The 15,965-nt window shown below is 39.2% G+C and overlaps 1 protein-coding gene across 1 annotated transcript; it reads left to right on the top strand.

The window, feature by feature from the left end:
• The first annotated feature begins 2,578 nt into the window (after positions 1 to 2,578).
• LOC128216789 (uncharacterized) lies at positions 2,579 to 13,141 on the top strand. Its single transcript, XM_052923452.1, has 8 exons — positions 2,579 to 3,033; positions 3,891 to 3,920; positions 4,261 to 5,693; positions 6,234 to 6,384; positions 7,923 to 8,034; positions 9,393 to 9,499; positions 9,711 to 9,867; positions 11,743 to 13,141. Exons 3-8 carry the CDS (start codon positions 4,285 to 4,287, stop codon positions 12,843 to 12,845), a joined length of 3,039 nt encoding a protein of 1,012 aa, XP_052779412.1. The 5' UTR covers positions 2,579 to 3,033; positions 3,891 to 3,920; positions 4,261 to 4,284; the 3' UTR covers positions 12,846 to 13,141.
• The last annotated feature ends 2,824 nt before the right edge of the window (positions 13,142 to 15,965 follow it).

Here is a 15,965-nt window from a genome sequence, read left to right as displayed (position 1 = left end):
CCATTTCACCTTTTCACGACCATAAAGGTCACGTTAAAATACGGACTTTTTCAGAAATGGTACTCTCATTTCTTTAATCCAATCCCCTATAAATATTGAAGAATTTGCAACATAAATAGTCTTAATAATTATCATCGTTAAGAACTAATGGAGTGAAATTAACTATCATGGTATTTTTTCTGCGCAATTAGGTTTCTTGCCTGCTTACACTTCTGTTGCGCTTCATATTATGTTTAAATGCAAACGCAACTTCATCGGAATACCACGGCACTCACTTAAAAATACGTTTATGATTGCGACCAATTCAGACAAAGTATGCGATGCCGATAAAAACAAATAACATCATTGACATAACCGCTGCCATTCGGGGCGCCTCGGCCTTTTTCTCGATAAATAAAGTTTAAACCGCCAAATTCATAGTACGGTCATTTTTTGAAAGAGTTATCTTTCTGTATTGTATTTTGATGAACCCAGAGACATTTATAAAATACAAACAACGTTCAATCCTAAAATAACCGACGGCTCGAAGTCTTGAGTTTATTACAGTAACGCAAATATCTTCAGATAGACACGTACTGACTTAATTTTTACCGAAATTTTCGGTGATTCATGTTCTTCGTTTTACCAAGGGAAGTATCACACAAACAATACACTGCAAACCTTGAACTTATGAGATACATAGGTGGCAGCACATGTCAGGGGTGATGACACTGTACTTATAACCCTCCTTTCACCATCGCTGACCGATAGTGCCATCTAAGACTCAGTGACTGGGTCAGCTTGAAAAAAATGATGAATGATAAAATATATTGTGATCTACATGGGGAGAAGTCCGAGCACAAGTAGAAAGAATCATTCTCAACACCGTGCATCACTGTGTGGAAATGGACACCGGATATAGCTCGAAAAATGATCAATCAATAAGCATTTGATTCTGACACATGGTAAGTTTTTTGTTACTATTATTTTATTTTATAGTGATATTTATCAAATTCGAAGAGCTTCGAATAGATCAATCCTGTGCAATACACGACTATAATGGAAATGTGTCTCCTCTTTTGTATAATAGCAAAATTCTCGCCGAAAGTTGCATGATCGCTCACAAATGTTCAGTTATGTGGTACGATTTCAAACATAAAACAACAAATAGAAAATAAGAATAAAAACTGAATCGAGCGATTTCATTATAATTACAGCATCTAATATTGTGTATGATATCAATACGATATGTTTTGTTGTTATGGAGATATTCATCCTTTTTGATGACCTGAAGATGTACCGGGGATAGCTGAAGCAAATAAATAACTGAACAGGGGATAGCTATTAGCTGTACTGAGGATAGTTGCGATGTATTTATATTAACGAGGCTGTGATAATGGTTACGACTTCTTAACTCTATGCAAGCTCAGGGAAAATTGTCCAATGTTGTCCATATCTAGAAATTAGAGCAATAATGTTACTGTTATATGTATAGTATACCTTACATAAATGTGTCCCTTGTTTGTATATATAAATAAAGATGATCGGTCCGTTTGTCTTTGCATTCTAATGAAAATTCAGTTTTATATCATCAGCTGTCCATATCATAAATATAATATTGACCGGTGACGTCAAACAACTAGTAAGTGCGGCTTGCTATTTTCACAACGACGTAGAAAAGTCGCAAGAAAACTTCATTAGCTTTGTTTAATAAAACACACCTACAGCGCTTTAAAAGTATTTAATGGTAATATAAAAGATTTGGTATAATATAAAAAATATTTACATTACACTTCGGGCACCAGTCAATTGTAACCACGGCCCCCCAGGTCCTGGGGTATACCGGGGATAGCCGGGGAAAAGGGCCGTGTTTTTACTTTCCATGTGCCCCCGCAGGGCCGGGTGACCGCGGTGGTTTTGTCATAGCGCCAAATGTAGCGGAGATTGGGCCTTATGTAGAGTCTCTGGGGTGCGGGGGCATTTGGCCGGGGTTTAACCATCAGTTTGTTCCTGCAGGGCGGGGATTTTACCCGGGGTTGGCTGGACCGAAAGTCAAAGTCCCGGCTATTTTTGCAACGTTTTTGCACACTAAGTCATCAATAATAAATAATATATTGTGATCAAATTTTGTTCACTTGAAGCTGTTTCTAAGCTTGGATCGATGTTGCTATTACTTAGAACAGGAAATGGTCTCAGCTCGTTCACTTCACCGAGAAACTAAGTATTGTGACCAACCTTGAAATATAAGCAGCATGCATACACATGTATACGTTCATTTAGGAGGACATGTTCCAAACTCATTGATAACTTAAGTTTATTCAATAATTTGTCATTACATTGTACTCTCACTTTTGCAGATAATTTGAAAAATGGATTTGACGGATGCATCCATGGATTTGTCAGCGGTAACTGTGACTGAGGAAAAAAGTTTGTGTGCAGCATATGTACCTATTCAACTGACTACAAAAGCAACCTGAAAAGGCATATGAATGTATAAAGAGACATACCAAGGACCAGCACTCCAAAATCTAAAGAAAAGGCGAATGAAATATCGAAGCCATTAAATATTATGTGTATTGTATATATACTGTTTTTGTGTTACGATCATCTTGGTCCATTTTTACATGCTATCCCCAGTACACATTGCTCAACTTTGAAACTATCCCCAGTACACAAAACGGCTATCCCCGGTACAGTATCGTGAACATTTGTATGGGCATATCTTTAAAAGTTTAAAAGTTACATTGCCAGTTTTTACAATAAACATAGTTTAGCTTATGCTTGTAAATTCCTTCGATTCAGTTTTCTTTATTTATTCGATATATTTCCTAAGATTACAATACTTGTCGAAATTCTGTGAGTTTTGAGGTGATCATCACAGATTTAAAGTAACATTTTTCATGGTCTGCTAATTTTTAAGCATTATAAAGCACATCATAGGCCAAATTTAGCATTCAGCTATTAGTTCAAACACTTGTTTCATTTGTGGATACGGTAGATAATCGTTAACACAGCAAGATCTTACCTCTGGTCTAGAAAAACAACAGCATATTGGTATGTTTACTTATCACTTTTAGAGCTATATCCGGTGTCCATTCCCACACAGTGTGCATGCACTGTAAAGGAAAACAGACTGTCTTCAGTTTCCAAGGTCTGTCCGCGCATAGTGGCTTCATTACGTCACATAAACAACAAACGAATATTTCGGACAAATGTCAAAAATATAAAGATACAGAGTAGGGGAACTTTAGAACGTTAAAAAAAACCTATGTGAGAATGCTAAAGGTATGTAATATTGAGTTTTAATTTATGCATGCGTCGATCGACAAAATATTGACATTATTGGGCATGATCGAAAATAGGTGGTCTAAATTTAACAACTGTATTTTTGTTGAGATGTTGAAAATGCCCATTTGTTATTTTTGTGCTGCTTTATCTACAATCACCAATACCACGCGAAAATTACTCGGTTGTACTTCGAGTGTGCCGGAGATGGCCGAGTTGTTACGATACTGCAGAACTCGGGTCGCGGTGGCAACTTTGTAAACAAAAATGATGTTCTTAGTTTATACCCATAAATACGCAGTCAACATCATTTAATGGGGAGGTCTGGCATAATTTACCCATTCATGTTTTCCCAACTTGGTGAACATCAACATGTATGATTAAGATTTGCAATCAATTTATAAAATATATCGATGTTCCATTGTATGAATCACGAATGACTTGAATAAGAGTGTCTACGCCGTACCTATACATGCATGTATTAGTATAATGGATTATGTTTAAAGCGATTGAAGGAATCTATAGACACACGTAGTGATCCATTGTTTACATCGGTTATTCAGTGTTTTCTGTTATTATTAGATTGTTAAAAACAAATGAAATTTCTATTGCGATTTTCTTATCAGATTATGGGTTGGACTTCCTTCTGTTGAAATGTAAGTATACCGTTTTAAAAGTACTTTTGATTTAAGTTTAAGCTCACTTATTGAGCTAATGAATGTGCATTGGACCAATAAATAGCATTTCAATGCGAATCAAATATAATAGGGTCGCCTAAATATATACTGTATGCATTAAATAACCATATTATAATACTTGTAGTTTAAAAACAAAAATGAAAACGTTCATATTAAAGTTTCGTCCAAACTTTCGAACTAAACACAACCTTGATAACTGATCGTCTTAACGACCACATTCTTCATACTTATAACAATATTTGTTTTGTTAAATTGGGCTCCAACTCACAGTATATTCTTTTTAACCAAATTTCGTCAGCCACTGAGCAAGGCGCTAGTTACCATGGACTGGATGGACGTCGAGTTCTCAGTGGACCTAGTAAAGGCCGCCCTCGATCACCTCAACTTCCTCGACCACGTAGACAACTTCGAGAAGGTGCTCTCGGACGAGGTGCTTCAGCACGGCCTCCGTCGCTACGAGCAGTTGTGGCTCCCCCTGGCAGACACCCACCGCGGTGTTCCGCTGGTGGCTCCCGTGGACGTCGCCTGGTTCTGGTATCTCCACCTCCTTCAGCCTCTCGCCTACCGCCGCGACTGCCGGAAGTTACTCAATGCGACGCTGGACCATCAGTTTCCAGATAAGCAAACAATTATACCGCACATGAATAACGCTATTGAAGTATGGTACTCTACCTATCCAAAAGAAGGATTTAATATAATCAGAAACGGAGTGTATATAAAGCCAAGACGAAGTGTTGGTCAAGTGGAAATGGACAAACCTTCAAAGCTCACCGTTGACCTGCTGACCAATGCCAGCAGTCACATGTATTTCTGCTATCAGGTAGCACTGCCGCACTTTCGAGATCAGAAATACCTCGAGAACGCGTTGAATCGCTATAAACAGTTTCTACGTCTTAAGAGACTCGAGCCTAACGAATTTCTTACACCATCAGTCGACATACTGCTATTGTGGTATACCCATATGTGCAACCCAATTGCCTACGCGACAGACATGATGAAAATATGTGGTAAGATTTTAGACAATAACGTCAAGGTAAAACCCGGAGAAATAAATGACAGATTTATTTTAGCCAGGGAACGAACCAATGATCTTTGGAAAAAAGTTTCTAATGAGGAATTGATTCAACCTGGAACACAGTTGCGCCCCAGTGATTTAAGAAAAGACGTGCTTCCCATGACACTGAATGACTTGAAGGAGAGTTGTGTGATGACCTACAAAATATACTTATCACATGCAGAACTTCACAACCCATCATCGAAGGACAAACGGTGTAACTTAGAACTATCCCAAATTAATAAAGACGGCACACTAGAGGAACTTGTATCGCTACATAGCTCGTCCCATATGTGGACGTTTTCAAAATCATTCATGTACAACACCATACAACACAGAGGGCTGAAGGTGGTCCTCAGTCGAAGGAACAAGTTCTGGTGTTATGGCTCAAAATTGTTGCTTGCTGAGGGGACAATCAACATGAAACATGAAATGGAATGTATGTTACCCTCGGAGAGAGCGCTCGCAATAGGAATGACGTTAAGCGCGGGGGACGGGCAGTCGGAAGTCAGCCTCGGTTTTGATGGAGCGGTGGATGAGCCGATCCCTGTCCTCTGTGACCTAGTGTTGAGGAAAGAGTCGTTCATTAAGAAGACGATGCATGGGAAATCGTTCAAACAGACGTGGGGACAGTCTGATACAGATAGAAGCCACACGAGCTACACTGCCGACCACAAGTAAGGAAAATGGTTATCGTAGTAGAAATCCTTATATTCATTAATGCTAGTGTTCACCGGGCTTAGAATAAAATGGCACTTAGTTGTCCTTGTGCAGTACCACTTTTGATACGTTGGAAAAAAAACGCTTTAAATTGACCGTTTTTAATACCACAATGTACCTTTAAGACCACATTTCCTCGAAATTAAATGTTAGTATATAATACATGTGTTGTGATCAAGCTCGAAATCATTGTTCATCATTCCATCCACACATTAATAATTTATTTTGCGATTTAAAACTGTGAATCTGATACTGGTAGCAATAATAATAATAATAATAATAATAATAATAATAATAATAATAATAATATTTTATAGCTACCAGTATCATGACATTCAAGTTCCTAAATGAGGGCTTCTGTGTTTTAGACAATATTTATTTTTCTCTAAAACTATCCAAACATTGAAGTCATAGATATGACAATATCTGAGTATGGTTCCACTATTTTAGACATATTCTGACATTAATATTTAACTGTTTATGCCTTCTGTTCACAGGCTAGTTAACCACGAGGGCAAGCACTTGTTCACGTGTCGTGTGACGCACGTGCCGGAAATGCTGCACAGTGGCGTGGAGATTTATTTCCGGAACAAACTCGTGTCCTCCTCCCGACTCATCGGCTCCTCCCAGCTGCCCGGCTCAGGACAGGTGAGGCGATTTTTTTTAAACTTGTTGTTTACTGACCTTTCGAACCCTTCTTTTTGCCAGTATTGAGAATTTTGCTTTTTGGAACCCCGCTCTGGCCGATGTAAGAACATTTGACTTTTATCGGGCTGTATATATCTCGTCAATGTTTTAAAACTTAAATAAAAAATAGAAAATGATTTAATGAAAATGCAAGAGCTTAATTTTATTATTGATAAAGCCTGAATCTGCTGTGTCAATTACTGAGAAATTTATCCTGACTTCATATTTACTAACAACATTTGGGTGCTGGATTTACAACTGGATTTGCCCCCCATACTACTTAAATCGCCCAATTTTCTTTTAATGTCAATATGAGAGAAAAAACATTTTGCTATAATTATATGCACCGTTTCAGACTAGATATTGTAAAAACAATCCAAGGCTGCGATTGGGTGATATCCCCCCTGCCAACATTTTAAGCCACTTATATTTCGTTTCCGAGGGAGGCGCGAATGTCAAATGTTGTGCCCCAAAGTTACACTCGCTCTATGTCATTTCCTGGAACTGCTTGTACCACCATATGTGGGCTCGGAACATATTTCTGTCTGATTTAACTCTTCGGTCACGGATTCAGTGACATTAACGCTAATGTTGCTGACATTTCCATGGCGATTCTATACACGTAATTCTTAACTGTTAATGACGACAAAAAATAAAATAAGCCACCTGTTATAATTCGCTTGCGGTTACTGCTAGTCATAATGATCACTTCGGGGTTTTTAACATTTAAATGAAGGCCAAGCAGTGTTATGGAATTGACTCAATCTCATTTCAGTAGCATTTATAACATGATGATTGTATATTACATTTAACTAAATATTCCACCCAGTCAACCTTGCAGTTTAACTATAGCAAGAGAGAGTTTAAGGTTGATTACGAATGAAAAAAGAGATCGTTATATTTATTATTTAATTCATGTTCATGCAGACTTTTCAATACTCTTTTTTTCAATTATACCCGAAGTACATTCAAGTTTCAAAAGAACACGTAATTTAAAACATTAATTTTAATAGATGTACCACAGAGCCGAAAGAGCACTTCTTAAACCAAACTTATCGAAATAGTGAGAAACTGAGCCTTCGTTTCTGAAAGCTTATTAAGTTTCCACCATAAGTCCGTTTTCGTGGTGGTCTACCAGAAGGCGCCCTTAAAGGGACTCGTACACGTTTTATGTGGTCTGACATCGCGAAAGTTGAAACTAAAAATAAGAGATTTATAATTTATAATTATCTTTAAATGTGATATAAAATGCTCGATTTTGCCGAAAAAGCGTTTTTAACGTTATTAACATTAAATAACTATCATAGATGTATAGATTGGCAAATTCTGTTGAAATGAGTGGCCGTGTGTGTGTGTGTGCGTGTGTGTGTGCGTGTGTGCGTGCGTGTGTGCGTGCGTGCGTGTGTGTGTGTGTGTGTCCCTTTAAGGAATATTTAACATCATGACCATGTCATTTAAAACACTCGCGTATAACAAACCCTTACGTTTGTTTTGCGTAGATTGCTGTAAGGGAAATGACGATGTCGTTCGACCCGGAACTAGGGGAGCGGGCGATGCTGATCCGCTACCACGCCGGGGACTGGGGCCTGTGTGTCGCCAGGTGGAGGCAAGGTACGCCCTTTCCGCTTCACGGGATGGTTGCTATCTGAATGACGGGTTGTAAATATATGATAAGCAGAAGTTAAATGTGATGATATATAGATGATGATGTGGCGCATGGTCCGGTCCTACACGGGTGAGTTATATAGTGTATACTCAGATGAGGGCCACGTACGCTGCCCGAGTCGAGGTATTCAGCTTCCGCTGCTCGCAGGCGGTCATGTCTATTGCGTGTCTCAAAGTAGAAGATAAACCTAGTTGAGAGGGGGCAGTAGGTCCGGTTCAAAGACATTAACAGGTGACTTTGTGTCGCTAAATGGAGGTAAGATACGCCACTTCAGGTTTCCCTACCAATCTAAGAGCAGGACTTTCTTTTCAGAAAATTGCTTATTGTACCTAGTATTTTAGACGACTTTCTCAAATTCTAAGATGAGCGAATAAATAGATAATGGTTGAAATGACTGCGCATTGTGCGTTGGTTGCTCAAATCCTGTATGTGTGTGCGCGCGCGTGCGTGCGTGCGTGTGTGTGTGCGTGTGTGCGCGTGTGCGCGTGTGCGTGTGTGTTTATAAACAATGATAGTCTGTACCAAGTTAACTGCGGTAAGTGCTTCTGCAACATTCATTCGGTGTAATATCGGTTTCGACAAAGAATTTGAACTTTCAATCTGAAGATAAACAATTGAAATGTGTCTCGTATTCATGAATAAGAAATAATGACTCTTTTAATGAAAGTAATTCTTTGCCTACCGGTTGTAACTCATCATTATAAACAACCTTTCGCCCCACCGGAAAATAAATATTATGCCCATTATGAAAACCAAAGATATTCTTATTAATAATTATCACTTAAAGTAAACATGTGAATCATGTGCATGATACTATAAACAAACACTGTCTATAGATTCACGATCTATTGTCTTTGGCTATTCTATTTTAAGTTTTGAATAAAATCATTGACATTTAATGTACCAGTCAATTGTAAACACGGTCGCCCTAGGTCCGGGGGTATACCGGGGATAGCCGTGGAAATTGGCCGTGTTTTAACCTTCCAGGTGGCACCGCAGTGCCGGGTGAATGCGGTCGTTTTGTCTTCGTGCCAAAAAATAACGGGGAATGGGTCTTACCAAGGGTCCTTGGGGTGCGGGGCATTTGGTGGGGATTTTACAAACAATTTGTAACCGCATTACGGGGATTTTACCTGGGATTGGCTGGACCAAAAGTCAAAGTCCCCGCTATTCCCCGTGGTTACAATTGACTGGTGCATTATGACTGCCTTTAATTCAGTTTTGCGGAAGTTACATTCATTGTGAACCAGATATAAATCATTAATATGTATACTATATTTGGTATTAATATCCCCCTCTTCAGGCAGCCCCGGGGAGACAGAAGGGTTAGAGGTCCGCTTCATGAAGCTGGTGGACGGGAAAACCAAGGTGCAGCGACTCGACATGACGGCTACAGATGTGAAATTCCAGGTTTCTATTGTTATATTTTACCTTGCTTCATTCGGCATGGAATGAAATAAAAATCCGAATGTATATAGCGTTCCTTCGAAGGAAAATTTCGGAAAATGTAATATTGGTATTGTTGCTCCGCAGTGTCCACGCGTCCGCTTCGCATGAACGCTCGGACAACACGGTGATGAAGAAGGTTGTATTTAACAATATGTATATTTTTCTTCTGTAGAGTTTCAACGCGGACGTATATTCGGGCGCACTGCGTGTGAACCCCGCGGGCAACACAGTGGCAGAGAACATGGCCCTCTTCTGGTGTATCTGCGTCCTCTATGTGCTCTGTCGTCCCGGCAACGCCGACAGGCAGATTCTCCTCGCAAAAGAGGAAGGTTTGTACAATATAAGTCACTCTTTGAATGGCATTACCATTGACGTAATAACCTTGATACTCTGTAAAGATAGTCTCCATCAACACTACTTGACTTGTAGAATATCTTTTGTACCGCCACTATGTTTACAAACGCCGAGATTAAAAATTAAATATTAATCATACGTTAGGCTGTTGCATATAATTTAAAATGGTAGTTTTAACAAAACAAAAGTGTACCGGTTTAAACTAAATGTTCATAATATGATCGTGCGAAATGATCATTAATATGTAGATGTCATTATAAACAGAGCTAATTTACACGATGCCGCTAGTATCTGCATGTGTCATGTATTGTAACACCTGTAGATTTAAAATTCAAAATAGTTAATACATATAGTTCAGGGGTTCTCCCAATTACCCTGATTGGTACATATAGTTCAGGGGTTCTCCCAATTACCCTCATTGGTACATATAGTTCAGGGGCTCTCCCTATTTCCCTGGTTGGTACATATAGTTCAGGGGCTCTCTTGATTACCCTGTTTGGTACATATAGTTCAGGGGCTCTCCCAATTACCCTGATCGGTACATATAGTTCAGGGGCTCTCCTAATTACCCTCATTGGTACATATAGTTCAGGGGCTCTCCCTATTTCCCTGGTTGGTACATATAGTTCAGGGGCTCTCTTGATTACCCTGTTTGGTACATATAGTTCAGGGGCTCTCCCAATTACCCTGATCGGTACATATAGTTCAGGGGCTCTCCTAATTACCCTGATTGGTACATATAGTTCAGGGGCTCTCCCTATTACCCTGATTGGTACATATACTTCAGGGGCTCTCCCAATTACCCTGATAGGTACATATAGTTCAGGGGCTCTCCCTATTACCCTGATTGGTACATATAGTTCAGGGGCTCTCCTAATTACCCTGATTGGTACATATAGTTCAAGGGTTCTCCCAATTACCCTGATTGGTACATATAGATTAGGGGCTCTCCCAATTACCCTGTTTTGTACATATAGTTCAGGGGCTCTCCCTATTACCCTGATCGGTACATATAGTTCAGTGGCTCTCCCTATTACCCTGATTAGTACATATACTTCAGGGGCTCTCCCAATTACCCTGTTTGGTACATATAGTTCAGGGGCTCTCCCTATTACCCTGATTGGTACATATAGTTCAGGGGCTCTCCCTATTACCCTGATTGGTACATATACTTCAGGGGCTCTCCCAATTACCCTGATAGGTACATATAGTTCAAGGGTTCTTCCAATTACCCTGATTGGTACATTTAGATTAGGGGCTCTCCCAATTACCCTGATGGGAACATGTAGTTCAGGGGCTCTCCCTATTACCCTGATTGGTACATATAGGTCAGAGGCTCTCCCAATTACCCTGATTGGTACATATAGTTCAGGGGCTCTCCCTATTACCCTGATTGGTACATATAGGTCAGAGGCTCTCCCAATTACCCTGATTGGTACATATAGTTCAGAGGCTCTCCCAATTACCCTGATTGGTACATATAGTTCAGAGGCTCTCCCAATTACCCTGATTGGTACCTGGGTTGTACATATAGTTCAGTGGCTCTCCCTTTTACCCTTATTGATACATATAGTCCATGGGCTCTACCAATAACCCTGATTGGTACATATAGTTCAGGGGTTTTAATAGCCGATGATTGTCAAAGGCGGGTGGGTTTGAATTTGGCGGATTCATGCCTCTACAGGGTTACGAGGCTAAGACCGCTTATGGAATAGTTTTTAGTGATCTATATGTATTTCAATGTCCTTCGTATTGAAAACAACAATAACAGCACGTTTTAGGACTGTACTCTTAAAATATTTTTTAGAATTATTATGAAGCTTTAGAACCTCTGTTGTTTGTATCTTTAGTAAAACAAGATGCCGGAGAATCTGAAGACGAAGAAACGTCACAGAAAGCAGTATACGTTCAAGAAAATGTCTGCCAGTTTCTGTTGGCAGCAGGGCTCACTACAGAGAGCCCTAGTAATCGCTACATGCGTGAACGCTTCGGTTCCTTAACCTCTGACCTTCTGGACGCTTATGACGTCATCGTAGTCGAGCAGAAGTCCAGCAAGCGTCTTATTAAACACGAGAGCATTATTTCAATGGATGATGTTGAAGGAGTTACGTCGGTTCGTAAATCAAAGAAGAAAAAGAAACATTTAAAGACAAAAGATTCGAACGTTTCAGAGAATGTAGCAATTGGTGGAGATGAAGAGGTTGAAAAGGAAGGGGAAAATAAGGAAACCATCGCTGTAAAAGACGATCATGTGCAGATACAAGGTGGAAGTAAAACAACGGGTAAAACTAGACCGGTAAATGTTGTGAAGCCAAAACTAAAACAGAGGAAGTCAAGTCAGCTAGACGATATGTTGGTCATGTCAGATGACAGCATTACAAAAGATGATGTGATCGAAGTCAAATTAGTGAAAGATGAAAAGGGAAGGAAGAAAGTTGTCAAGAAAATGTCAAGCGGCCTCAGTGAAACTGTTAAACCTGATGATAGTCTTGATGAAGAGGAAAGGGAAAGGCAAGCGTTCTTTGAAGGTCTGGAAAACAAAGTCGACGATAATACTAATACTGCTTTAGATATTCCGACCATTACTAAAGAGGAAACGAAGATAATAAAAGAAGTAGTTGAGAGAAGGAAGCGCGAGCATCGTATAAGTGAGTCTGAAAGAGGTATGACTGAAGTGGAAAACGATCGAATGAATGCTAGATCGAAAAGTCGTGTATCCTTCCAGGTGGGTGGAATTGAAGGCGAACAAACTGGAAGCATGGGAAGCGTGGATGAAAAATCCGATACTTCCAGTACGGCCAAAGAAGGTAAAGCATTACGGAAGAGAATATCGCAAGAACGCGAAAACATGTACCCACTGACTGATGAAGATATTGAAGACAAAAAGGGAAGAAGGAAACGAAAAAAATCAAAGCAAAAATTAATGCCAGCAAATGATGAAGAAACAATCTAGATATTAAGACACATACCTGTTTAGACTTTCAAGAGTTTGAGGAAGCAGTTTTGATGGGTATAAACCAACTGTGATGTACATGTAGTAATGCTGATAAATCGAATAAACCAACTGTGATGTAGGAATGTTGATAAATCGAATAAACCAACTGTGATGTAGGAATGTTGATAAATCGAATAAACCAACTGTGATGTAGTAATGCTGATAAATCGAATAAACCAACTGTGATGTAGGAATGTTGATAAATCTTATAAACCAACTGTGATAAAGAAATGTTGATAAATCGTATAAACCAATAGGAATGTTGATTAATCAAATCGGTCAATGTATATGTTGTGTACTCGGGGATGGTACCGCTTAGTAATTATCTACGCTACAAACGTCAAAACAGAATGTCTCCTCAGGTACTCAGGTAGAAAAGCTGAAAAGCAGACACAAAGCTAGAGGTCTCATATCAAACATTTTACTGAAACGAATGCAAAGCATTTACCAGTGTTACAATTCGTTAGTTGTAGTAGAAAATGCATTTGAAAACGGGCAAAAAGCAGGGAAAGTTTCATGGTATTACGCACGATGCAGGGAAAGTTTCATGATATTTTGCACGATGTAGGGAAAGTTTCATGATATTACGCACGATGTAGGGAAAGTTTCATGATATTACGCACGATGTAGGGAAAGTTTCATGATATTACGCACGATGCAGGGATGATAGTACGCACGATGTAGGGAAAGTTTCATGATATTACGCACGATACAGGGAAAGTTTCATGATATACGCACGATGTAGGGAAAGTTTCATGATATTACGCACGATGTAGGGAAAGTTTCATGATATTACGCAAAATACAGGGAAAGTTTCATGGTATTACGCACGATGCAGGGAAAGTTTCATGATATTTTGCACGATGTAGGGAAAGTTTCATGATATTACGCACGATGTAGGGAAAGTTTCATGATATTACGCACGATGTAGGGAAAGTTTCATGATATTACGCAAAATACAGGGAAAGTTTCATGATATTACGCACGATGCAGGGATGATAGTACGCACGATGTAGGGAAAGTTTCATGATATTACGCACGATACAGGGAAAGTTTCATGATATACGCACGATTTAGGGAAAGTCTCATGATATTACGCACGATGTAGGGAAAGTTTCATGATATTACGCAAGATACAGGGAAAGTTTCATGATATACGCACGATGCAGGGAAAGTTTCATGATATTACGCACGATTCAGGGAAAGTTTCATGATATTACGCACGATACAGGGAAAGTTTCATGATATTACGCACGATGCAGGGAAAGTTTCATGATATTACGCACGATGTAGGGAAAGTTTCATGATATTACGCACGATGTAGGGAAAGTTTCATGATATTACGCACGATGCAGGGAAAGTTTCATGATGTTACGCACGATACAGGGAAAGTTTCATGATATTACGCACGATGTAGGGAAAGTTTCATGATATTACGCACGATGTAGGGAAAGTTTCATGATATTACGCACGATGCAGGGAAAGTTTCATGATATACGCACGATGTAGGGAAAGTTTCATGGTATTACGCACGATGCAGGGAAAGTTTCATGATATAACGCAAGATACAGGGAAAGTTTCATGATATACGCACGATGTAGGGAAAGTTTCATGATATTACGCACGATGCAGGGAAAGTTTCATGATATTACGCACGATGCAGGGAAAGTTTCATGATATTACGTACGATACAGGGAAAGTTTCATGATATACGCACGATGTAGGGAAAGTTTCATGATATTACGCACGATGCAGGGAAAGTTTCACGATATTACGCACGATGCAGGGAAAGTTTCATGATATTACGCACGATGCAGGGAAAGTTTCAAGATATTACGCACGATGCAGGGAAAGTTTCATAATATTACGCACGATGCATGGAAAGTTTCATGATATTTCGCATAATGCAGGGAAAGTCTAATGATATGCTTTCAAATTTAGTCGTCGAATGCGCCGGTTTTGAACTGTGTTGACGGGCGATGTACGTTAATTAACGACGCAATTGGACGACCCATGGGCGTTTGCCCAAGAGAGAATATTAATTATAAGAACTGTTAGATGGTGGTGTATCAGTGTTCCAGCTAGGCTTGAATAGCAGGGTTTGTCACCCCGTTGTCCTTTTCCAACACCCTCTGCCCTTTTACTACACCTTACTGTGCATTTTTGTTTGACAAAGTCAATTTTTAGAAATAAGTATAAAAATAATAAATATACGTTATTCTGACATTATAGTAACGACAACAGCTAAGGTATGCATACCAAACTAGTATTGAAAGAAGTTTCAACACATTTAACGCGATATGAATTGAACATTAACACATGTAAGTGCCCCATTAAGCCTCATTCAATGCGCAACAAAAGTTACCTGTCTGACCTAGCACCATGCCCCTTCAACTCCTGATTTTTAAAACAGGTTTCATATACATTTACAATTCCATTGGCCAATATTTTTTACATTCACCTTTCCAGACCAACTTCCTATATTGTCTGATTAATCTTTCAATTAAAAAGTTGTGACCACTCTTCGCCGAACACTGTAAAGGAATTCATATTTAAATATGTGTTGTACTCTATCACAGCCTGGTTAGTCGTTCTGACACTATTCATTCACATACTAAAGAATTATTAAACATCTTCTGTATTGTTTCTATATATTCCATTGTATGTCCGTGGCTCTTGCATTGTACCCTGTATGATGCCTTTCACATGTTTGCTAAAATATGTATTTTGCTATATTATGTGATTTTATTTATTACTGTATCCTGGTAAAATATTGATTAAAGGTAATGTTAGAAGCAATGCATTGATCATTAATGATTGCACAAAGTGTTCAGTAAATTGAAGACACACATTTCTAACTTAGGACTGCAGGCATATATTTCAGGACTGTTGGACGTAACATAGGATCTACTGGCGACCCCACTCCCACAAAACAAGTCGAGATCATATATTGGATAAGAGCAACCTTCAATTGAAGTTTCATAGTCCTAGGTTCGGTTCTCAAGTTACTGTCTGCACAAACGTTCCATAAGACTATTGACATCAAAATCATTAGGGGTCACCTTTTGGTCAAAGGCA

This window comes from Mya arenaria, chromosome 14 (assembly GCF_026914265.1).
Source record: "Mya arenaria isolate MELC-2E11 chromosome 14, ASM2691426v1".
NCBI lineage: Eukaryota > Metazoa > Mollusca > Bivalvia > Myida > Myidae > Mya > Mya arenaria.
The sequence above is the reverse complement of the archived record's forward strand: the minus strand, read 5'-3'. Positions and strand labels throughout refer to the sequence as shown.

Bases quoted from the DNA above. Each gene is read 5' to 3' on its own strand.
- LOC128216789 (XM_052923452.1), top strand. From the start codon at position 4,285: ATGGACTGGATGGACGTCGAGTTCTCAGTGGACCTAGTAAAGGCCGCC. The intron at 5,694-6,233 runs GTAAGGAAAATG...TTCTGTTCACAG, and splicing joins AGCTACACTGCCGACCACAA to GCTAGTTAACCACGAGGGCA. The intron at 9,500-9,710 runs GTTTCTATTGTT...TTTCTTCTGTAG, and splicing joins CTACAGATGTGAAATTCCAG to AGTTTCAACGCGGACGTATA.